This window comes from Pagrus major, chromosome 7 (assembly GCF_040436345.1).
Source record: "Pagrus major chromosome 7, Pma_NU_1.0".
NCBI lineage: Eukaryota > Metazoa > Chordata > Actinopteri > Spariformes > Sparidae > Pagrus > Pagrus major.
This window is the reverse complement of record NC_133221.1, coordinates 716,972-727,714: the sequence shown is the minus strand read 5'-3', so window position 1 is coordinate 727,714 and position 10,743 is coordinate 716,972. Positions and strand designations below refer to the sequence as shown.

At 44.5% G+C, this 10,743-nt stretch overlaps 1 protein-coding gene across 4 annotated transcripts in view; it reads right to left on the bottom strand.

Annotated features, from left to right (window-relative positions):
* Window positions 1-4,073: 4,073 nt before the first annotated feature.
* The window catches only part of otud5a (OTU deubiquitinase 5a), a 17,261-nt gene continuing 10,591 nt past the window's right edge, over window positions 4,074-10,743 (bottom strand). For 2 of the 4 annotated variants that reach the window (XM_073469740.1, XM_073469741.1), the window contains exons 3-9: window positions 8,329-8,393; window positions 8,090-8,246; window positions 7,833-8,002; window positions 7,544-7,729; window positions 7,094-7,298; window positions 6,700-6,771; window positions 4,074-4,355 (exon numbers count right to left, since the gene is read on the bottom strand). In XM_073469740.1, coding sequence (XP_073325841.1) covers window positions 4,222-4,355; window positions 6,700-6,771; window positions 7,094-7,298; window positions 7,544-7,729; window positions 7,833-8,002; window positions 8,090-8,246; window positions 8,329-8,393 — 989 coding nt within the window. In that variant the 3' untranslated portion in view covers window positions 4,074-4,221. Of the gene's footprint in view, window positions 4,356-6,699; window positions 6,772-7,093; window positions 7,299-7,543; window positions 7,730-7,832; window positions 8,247-8,328; window positions 8,394-10,743 lie in introns of all 4 variants that reach the window. The other 2 variants (XM_073469742.1, XM_073469739.1) reach the window with 2 other exon arrangements.

Sequence of the window (10,743 nt, the reverse complement as noted above, 5' to 3'; positions counted from 1 at the left end):
CTACGACACTGTTTTGTTCTGCATTTATACCCCTCAGTCTGACCACGCCCCCGTCGGCCTCGCTGTCCAATCAGCGCTGAGACGTGGTTCAATGTTTTGAACCGTCCCGCCAATCAGATTCAAGCTGCGGTTGAACTCATGAATATTCAAATCCCGCGTGAGGAATTCGTAGAATTCATAACAGCGCGCGCTGGTGACGGGAAGGAGGCGGGGTTTCCCCCCAAACACACACACACACACACACACACTCACACACACACACACACACACACACACTCACACACACACACTCACACACACTCACACACACACACTCACACACACACACACACTCACACACACACACACACACACACACACACACACACTCACACACACACACACACACTCACACACACTCACACACACACACACACACTCACACACACACACACACACTCACACACACGGTCAGGTTAACAGAGCGCGAGCTGTACTGAAATAAAGCAGCGGTTCCTCTGCGCACCAGTCGCTCACTTCCTGGTATGAAACTGTTCGAGCACTTCCTGTCAGAATAAATGTCACACACACTCACACACACACACTCACACACACACACACACACACACACACTGACTCCTTTTACGGTCCTGCAGAAACATTTCAAACATCTGTCAGTAAAACAAACAAACAAACAAACAAACAAACAAACAAACATCTTGTTGTTGTTTATGGTCCAATAACATCTCATTACTATAAAACAGCTGTTATCACATAAATACATCTTTAGTGTGATGACGTTTATTCAGAACGATGAAGTCATGACGACTCACTCAGAGACACGATGACGACTGAGCCTGGATTCAAACACTATACATTCATACACATATATACATATATACGTATATATACATATATATGTATATATACATATATGTATATATACATATATATGTATATGTATATGTATATATACATATATATGTATATATACATATACATATATATGTATATATACATATACATATATATGTATATATACATATATGTATATATACATATATGTATATATACATATATGTATATATACATATACATATATGTATATATACATATATGTATATATACATATATGTATATATACATATATGTATATATACATATACATATATGTATATATACATATATGTATATATACATATATGTATATATACATATATGTATATATACATATATGTATATATACATATATGTATATATACATATATGTATATGTATATATACATATATGTATATATACATATATATGTATATGTATATGTATATGTATATATACATATACATATATATGTATATATACATATATGTATATATACATATATGTATATATACATATATGTATATATACATATACATATATGTATATATACATATACATATACATATATGTATATATACATATATGTATATGTATATATACATATATGTATATATACATATATATATACATATACATATATATGTATATGTATATGTATATGTATATATACATATATGTATATGTATATATACATATACATATATGTATATATACATATATATATATGTATATGTATATGTATATATACATGTATATTTCCATGGTAAATCACAGCTGTGAGATTAAAAAAATTCAACATTATTGGATAAATTACGTCTTTATATCTCATAATTATGATTTCCAGTGGGAATATTAGTTCATCAGATTAGTTTTCATCTTATTTTTTTTCTTTTGGCAGAAATGAGCTTCCATAACTGTGGCAGGGTCCGCCACAACCTGAAGTCTGTCCCCCTCTCTGTCTGGCAGAAAGCTGAGGCACTGATCGATCAGTGAACTCTGCAGTCGCTTCATGTTTCAGTGAACACGTGAACTTTGACGTGTGTCAGCAGCTCAAACACATTTTAAGTCTCGCCGTTTTAATGTCACGTTAATGACACTCTGAGACGCTCTGAGACGATCTGTCACGTTAATGACACTCTGAGACGCTCTGAGACGATCTGTCACGTTAATGACACTCTGAGACGCTCTGAGACGCTCTGAGACACTCTGAGACGATTTGAGACAATTTGAGACAGAAGAAGAAGAAATTAAAGATGTTCAGTGTGTTCGTGTGCACAAAACAAATAAATCTCCCAAACGTTTGTTTTTTCAGAAACATTTTCCTCTTTTTATTCCAAGAAAAAAAAGATCTTTTCATCCCAAACAAGAAAATAAAATAAAACAAACTTATAATATTAATAATAACAACAATAATCAATCATTAAGAGGATAAGTATGACAATTCTCTTTTTTTTTTCTCTCCTTTTCTTATTTGTCGCTTTTTCTCTATGATGATATTGGTCGTGGTCAATTAAACATGCAGCTAAATAAGTCTGATGATGATGATGATGATGATGATGATGCTCATGGAGGTAATGGTGGTGAGGCGGAGGAAGAGGAAGAGGAAGAGGAAGAGGAAGAGGAAGAGGAAGAGGAAGACGAAAGGGAGAGAGGAGGAGTTACAGGCCGTGGAGTCTTTGCCGGCTGTGAAGAGGCATTTTGTTTCTCAGATAACGATGGAAAGTAAATGTATGTTGGTCGACACAAAATGGCTGCCAGTGGGAGCTGTGAAGATGATGGGGGACATGATCTCACTAATGGCCGCTAAGCTAACTGTGAAGCAGCTTGTTAGCGGTGTTAGGAACCTGAAGACTGCAAGAACTAGCTTTAAAACATGATAAGGTGTTAGCCTGCTCGCTACTGAGCATGCTAACACTGCCTTTCTGTCACAGACTGGCAGTCTTTTCAATTATAATAAGCATTCTTCATACAAAATGGCTGCCAGTGGGAGGTATGGGAGATGTAAGAATCAGGGCTAAACTATTCATCCAGCAGAAACTAAGCTAACAGAAATGTGGCTTGTTAGCAGGGAGTAGCTTTACACCTCCTAGTTTCCTCTTTAAACAGCATGCTAGCTTAGCCTACAGGACACTGATATACAGTACACTTAGGATGGTTGTCTCGTTCAGGTTCTATTAACTGTCCTCACCTGGCGGGCGCTGACAGAAGGTTAAACATGACAGGAAAACAAGTTTGCAATCTGCAGCTAACAGCATCACATGTTGTTAGCGTGTGAACTAGCTTGAGAACATAGTAAGACTTCATGTGAGAGCTTGCTCTGTACAGAGCACGCAACTTTACCGACAGGACACTGATACAGTCCCTTTGGCGTGGCTTTCTTTTTCAGTTCTGATTAGCATGGGACTAGCATTCCTCAAACAAAATGGCTGCCGGTGGGAGATACAATGGGGAAACAATTTTGCTATTGACAGCTCAGCTAACAGCAACACAGCTTTGTTAGCATTGTTAAAAGGAACTAGTTTAAAAATATAGTAAGACTTCAGGTGATAGCGTGCTCTTTAGCGAGCATGCTAACTTTTCCGACCGGTCACTGGTCGTCTCTTTTGATTCTGATTAGCATGAGACCGTTTAATTTAGATTTCTAGTTCCCCGCACAAAATGGCTGCCAGTGGAAGTCATGAGAAAGTAAGAATGAGCAGGAACAAATGTCGCTACAGGTAGCTAAGCTACTGCTGTAATGCTGCTTGTTAGCAGTGCTAAAGGGAACTAGCTTTAAAACAAGGTAAGACTTAATAGCTTACTGGACACTGTTCTGATTAGCATTCCTCACTGAAACCAATGGCCCTGATAGCCGCAGAGCTAACATCCTGCTACAAACAGAAGGAGGTTTGTTGCCACCTAAAGATAAATATTAAAAAGTAAAGTGATGATGAGTCTCATCAGTGTCGCCTGTTGAAAGCTGCCCAATGTTCAAATACCAAAAAATTAAATTGCGACTGTGCCACGTCAGCATTAATACTGAGCTCCATCTGAAACCAGAAAATGGAAGGAGGTGTTGGGTGATGCTGGATCGGTACTGGTTGGAAGGAGGGTGGTGGAGGAGATGAGACAGAGAGGAGAGGAGGGAAGGGAACAAGGAGGGAGGAGGAGGAGACGACAGAATGAAGAGAGCGATGAGTGGATGAGTTGAAACGTCTGGAGAAAAAAACAAGTGTGCATTTCTGTGTCTGATGGTTTATTTTTTCCCGGGTCGGTCTCCTTCTGTGGGTCAGGGGCGGGGGAGGGGGCAGGGTGGTGGAGGGCGGGGAAGGGGTGAGGGGAGGTCAAAGGTCATCGTTGTGTTTTTGTGTGTCAGCCGGCTATCAGCTGCTGTCGGGTGACGGCTCTCTCTCTCGATGCATGGCGGCGCTCTGGTGTTTCATGCTGTCCAGGTACTCCTGCTGAGAGACGGCCAGCACCGACGCCAGAATCTCATCGTCCTCCCAGTCCGTCAGACCTGAAACACACATCAGATGAATGTAGAGGAGCAGGATGGAGTAGTTTCCTCGCTAATCAACTGTCCGTCTGCTCTGAGAGAAGAGACTCTGCATGTGCGTCTTGTCTCCATGACGACAGCCGCCGCTGTACGATGGACTTGTCTGTCTGTTGTTTATGTGTCATCACTCACAGCCTCCTCGCTGACATCATCCATAGGAGACAAAGACCAGGAGAAAGAAGAGGAGCCACGCTGACGTCAGCAGAGACTTTCTGAAGAGTTCACAGTTTAAACGTTGGACACGTTGTGGTCACTACTGCAGTGCATTGTGGGATATTTAGGCCAGCGTAGAGTCCAGTGTAATATTCTGCACCTGGTGTACTAATGGATTGAATCTTACATAGTGTGTTGGCGTACTGAGTATAGACTCATTGTAACCAAGTACAGTACATTTACTCAAGTACTTTACTTCAGTGCAGTTTTCAGTTACTCGTACTGTTACGTTACTTCCACTCGTCAACATTCTGGAGTCCAGTAAGTTACTCTACAGATTACAGATTACTTGCTGCATCAGAGCCTGACGGCACATTTAAAAGTAATTTATTTGATCATCAATCAGATTAAAAAACACTGATTCTGATAATCTGGTTGGTACAATTTACTTTTACTTGTACTTTTGATACTTAAGTACATTTAATATCAAATACTCGAGTACTATTTGTTTGGGTGAGTTTCAGCACGATTTCTTTACTTTGACTCGAGCTGGATACTTTTTACAACACTGAGTACTGGAGTCTACAGCCACGTACCATTAGCATGCTAACATGCTAACATGCTACACACTGATGACCAGCAGGTTGAGCGCTAACCAACAACATCACTCCGCTAACACAACTCACAGGTGTTCAGTTTACTGTCACAGACGAAGAAGAAACCAGAAATATTCACATTTAACAAACTGACACTTTTTATTTAAAAAATCTCAAACTGATTCAAGATTCATTTACGAGTTGACAACTAACTGATTAACGGCTGCAGCTCGACACACCGACTTCATCTGGACTTCTGGACCTGAACTGTTTGTCTTCACCTGCCAGTCTGACTCAACTCTCAACTCAACCATGTCACAGGACTCCAGTTAGATCTGAGTAACAACTCATGATTATATGTCAAGAAAGACAATTTAATGAGTAAAGTGATGAAACAGAACAGAACATCTTGGTTCTGTTCTGTTCTCTGATAACACAGAAACACTGCAGCGCTCACAGATACCAGCCGTCAACATCTGATTAAACTCAACAGATACACAAACTGCAAGTGTGTTTTCTCTGGGTGACACACACACACACACGCACGCACGCACGCACACACGCACGCACGCACACACACGCACACACACACACACACACGCACACACGCACACGCACACACGCACACGCACACACACCACACCCTGCGCTGCCTGGCTGCTTCCTGTTGAGGTTTTACTGTAAACAACAGAAACTGACTGACGGCTTCATGAGCAGTGAGAGTACCTGCAGTACTGCAGTACCTGGAGCCATAAACACAGCAGCAGCAGTGAAAGTATCTGGTAGCAGCTGTTCACCGACGGGAGCAGAGCTCAGAGTTACTTTGTAATATGTGGGATTAAAAAGGTGATTTATCTTCACTCCTGTTTATCAGCCTGACTGCAGCAGTGACCGGAGGTGACCTCCAGGTTCTGTTCTGTTGACTGCTGACTGGAGCTGGAGGGGAAATGGACTTTACTTCATGAACGTAACGTTACAGAGAGGAGACAGAGAACCAGAACCAGAACCAGAGTCTCTGCTGAGTGCTGACTTCCCTCAGAGGTTGAAGTGTGTGCTGTTGCTCGTTAGCTTACGGCTAATGTACAGCAAAGTAATCTGTCTGTTTGGTTGGTTTGTTGTGAACACATCATTAGTCTCCATCACTGAAGTCTCTCAGCACACTGATCCAAAACACTTATAACAACATAAATTTCATCTTTGTGCAGCTTTTCCAGTTTTGTTTCTTGAGTGAATGGGCTCATTGTTGCCCCCTGTGGCCGGCGAGGTCAACAACAGCAGCTGTGACCGTATTTCACCACCTGAACGAGCTGAGAAGCAGCCTGAGCAGTAACATCACTCCACCGTGGTGAGCAGCAGCAGGTACTGTCCAGCTGTTTTGTAGAGTGTGTAGAGTGTGTAGTGTGTAGTGTGTGTAGAGTGTGTGTAGAGTGTGTAGAGTGTGTAGTCTGTGGAGTGTGTGTAGAGTGTGGAGTGTGTGGTCCAGGTGTGTGCAGCAGGTGGAGAGTTGTGTCCTGCTGCTCTCTGGACACAGTTTGGTTTCAGAAACAGTTTCTTACCAAACGCTGTAGGCGACATCTCCTGCATGATGGCTCTGTACTCCAAATGATGACGACTCTGATTACTGGGACCTACACACACACACACACACACACACACACACACACACACACACACACACACACACACACACCGGTCAGTTGTGGATTCAGGTCGACAGTCTAACGTACGTTTTCCTCATGACGTTACAACATGTTTAGTTTTATCAGCTGTTTGAGTGAATGAGCTTCTGAACAAATAGCTAGCTGTGCTAATGCTAATGCTTTAATTTGACTCTTGTTGTATCGTCTCCTGTTTCCTGTTCTGTCTTTTGTGTGTGCGTGTGTGTGCATGTGTGCGTGTGTGTGTGTGTGTGTGTGTGTGTGTGTGTGCGTGTGTGTGCGTGCGTGTTACCTGGCGCGCAGGGGGAGGGGGGTTTACTCAGGATGAGGGCGGCTCCGGCGGGGGAGGGGGGCTTGTTGTTGGTCGACGGGGCAGTCGTGAGGTCGGAGTGGGAGGGGTCGGAGTCACGTTGCCGCGGCGACCGGGCACTCCAGTCGTCCAGTCCGCTGGAAGCCGCCGCCGTCGCCGAGCTGCAGGTGGCGCTGGCCTTACGGGGCTGAAAGTGAGAAGACGGTAAAGATTTAGTTTGGACGCTGACGACAACATGTTAGTCCTGGTTATATATTATCATGTCCTACACTCAGGGACAGAGGACGTGTGTCAGTCTCTTATCACGGACACTTACATGTTAAAAAGCTTTCAGGTCCAAGTGAAACTAAAGGAGCAGTCCACCTATTTTACACCATCAGTCTGCTGCTCACAGGTGGAGCTGCTCTGTAAGCCCCGCCTCCCCCCTCGTACCTGTCTGGCCTGTTTCTCCTGGTCCTGCAGCCACTGCAGGTAGGACTCTCGGGCCACCTGCTCCTCGATGGCCTCGTTGGTCGCCTCCCAGTCCGTCGCTCTCTTCTTGTCCTCCAACATCTGCTGCTCGATCCACGACTCCTCCGACGTCTTGATGGCCGACTTCATCAGAGACTGCTCTGCGTACTGGGGGGGGGGGGGGGGAGATCCACCGTCAGTGACTTCACACGCACACACACACACACACACACGCACTCACACTCACACTCACACTCACACTCACACTCACTCTCTCTGTCTGGTTTGTTACCCCGGGTTTGAAGGCGGGCAGTCCCAGTCCGACCCCGATCGTCGCCTTGTTGGGGTTCACCACAGAGTTGTAGTGGATGTTGCGGTGGTAGCTCACTCTGATTGGCTCGTCGTTGTTCTGGTGGATGCCATGGAACGTGTTGATGGGCTCTGTGGCAGGAGGAGGAGGAAGCGCGGTCAGGTTTGATTGGCTGATGACGGCAGATGTGGAGGTTGTTATTGGCCAGATGGACTCACCTGTGCTGTACTGGTACACCTCCACCGGTCTGTTGTACATCTCAGCCATGGCCTGCATCTCGATGTGGTTGCCATGGCAATTGTTTTTCCTCTTCCTGTTGATGTATGTGGTGAAGTCCTCTGTCACGTAGTTGGAGAAATAGTCGGCGTTCTTCATCTGGAAGGAAAACAACTTTATTAGTAGAGACGGAGACAGAGGACGGACAGACTGCAGCTTTAATGATCAGCAGCTGACTCACCAGGTAATCCATACAGTGTTTCCTGACCACTTCATGCATGTCCTGATCTCCATACACCTGATCAGCTGGGACACAGAGAGAGAGGTCGGGTCAGATGTTAAACTAAAGAAGCTGTGTGAACACGTGACAGTGGTGATGACACTGTGTGAACCCGCGTGAGCGTCATCCCGTTTGTTTTTGTGTTTCGTCAGAATTGACTGATTTAAAGGAACAGTTTCATCCTGTTCACTCCTGTGATATAAATAAAGTTTATTACGTCCCTCTCTGTTTCTTGACAAAGTAGAAGCTACCAGATATTGTTGCTTAACATTTTTAATAGAGTTTTCTCACATAGGAAAAAAAACAAGACGACATTCAAATCAACTACATTTTCATATTTCTGTCAGATGTATTAAAACAGGAGAATAAACATGTAAATCTCTGGTCGTCATAGTAACCAGACATGCTGTCTGACAGTGATGAAGAGACGCGTCGATGCAAATACAGCTCATAGAAAAGATGATTCACGCCGGTCTGTCCCACACACACCTGAACGCCTCGTCTGAGGGAAAACTGTCAAAAACAGCGACGGAGAGACGAAACCGAACAGAACTTCCTGTGAAACTGTGGTCCGTCAGTGAGCTTTACATGTGGCCATGCTAGCTGTTTCCCTTTGGTTACAGTCTGTATGCTAAGCTAAGCTAACCCGCCACAGCCTTTAGCTTCAGATTTACTCACAAATCAACTCTGAATCCAATCCTGACGTCATTAATCAGATTTCCAAGGATTGTCTGCCCTGATTGGTCGGCTACACACACACACACACACACACACACACACACACACACACACACACACACACACACACACGCCCGCCGTGGTATGCAAATGAGCGTTTGGTTTGTTTTCCAGCAAGTCACATGGGCTGTCACCACGGCGATTCTCAGAATCTCCCCGACAACTTCCTTTTTCTCATCAGCAGTGTGTGTGTGTGTGTGTGTGTGTGTGTGTGTGTTTCTGGGTGTGTAGTTGTGTAGCTTCTGACTGATGAACCACACACGCGGTTCATCAGTCAGAAGCTCAGCAGCATCACCTTTTTTGACAACATCTCACACACACACACACACACACACACACACACACACACACACACACACACACACACACACACACACACAGGGGTCACTCATAACAAAACTAACACAAACAGTTGAGCAGCTGCAGGTGTGTATCAGAAACGGAGGGAATATCCCTGTGTGTGTGTGTGTGTATGTGTGCGTGTGTGTGTGTGTGTGTGTGAGATGACTCACTCCAGTCCTGCTCCATCAAATTATCTGAGAAATAAAACTTATTATTTTATGTAAATTGTGATGAAATGTGTTGTCATGTGTCAGCTGGTTGTGTTGTTTTGTGTCCTGAGTGTAAAACATCACACTAACAGACACACAGGTGGTGTGTAGCAGCTTCACAGTGATTGGCTGAGCTCCACACACACACACATAATGAACTGTGACAGGAACGTGTGAGCAGATAACCTAAAATCAATGAGTATCAGGAGACGAACAGAAACCACGGCGACATGACGGACGCAGGGTGGAATGTAACTAAGTACATTTACTTGAGTTCAGTAAAGTACTCGGATACAGAAGCAGAGAGGAGGCGACAGAAACCGCGTCTGAGCTGCTGAGAAACGACCCAGATAGACTTCTGCAGAATTAATAACAAACCACACACACACACACACACAACCGCACACACACACACACACACACACACACAGGAAACTACGACCAGCGCTCTGATTGGTCAGCCCGGACAGTATTCTAGGAAAGGGGCGGGGCCTGATAAATGAGAACTGGGTGATGTCGATAACGTTTTTATCTGACACTCACAGCCTGACCCCACCCTGACCACCAGCAGCGGCCTGCTCGCTGCAAAGCATTCTGGGTACTGTGGTTCATCGACAGGCTCCCAGAAGAGAGGAGACAAGGAGAGGAGACAAGGAGAGGAGACAAGAAGAGGAGACAAGGAGAGGAGACAAGGAGAGGAGACAAGAAGAGGAGACAAGGAGAGGAGACAAGGAGAGGAGACAAGGAGAGGAGAGGAGACAAGAAGAGGAGACAAGGAGAGGAGACAAGGAGAGGAGACAAGAAGAGGAGACAAGGAGAGGAGACAAGAAGAGGAGACAAGGAGAGGAGACAAGGAGAGGAGACAAGGAGAGGAGAGGAGACAAGGAGAGGAGACAAGGAGAGGAGACAAGGAGAGGAGAGGAGACAAGGAGAGGAGTCAAGGAGAGGAGACAAGGAGAGGAGACAAGAAGAGGAGACAAGAAGAGGAGACAAGAAGAGGAGACAAGGAGAGGAGAGGAGACAAGGAGAGGAGACAAGGAGAGGAGACAAGGAGAGGAGAGGAGACAAGGAGAGGAGTCAAGAAGAG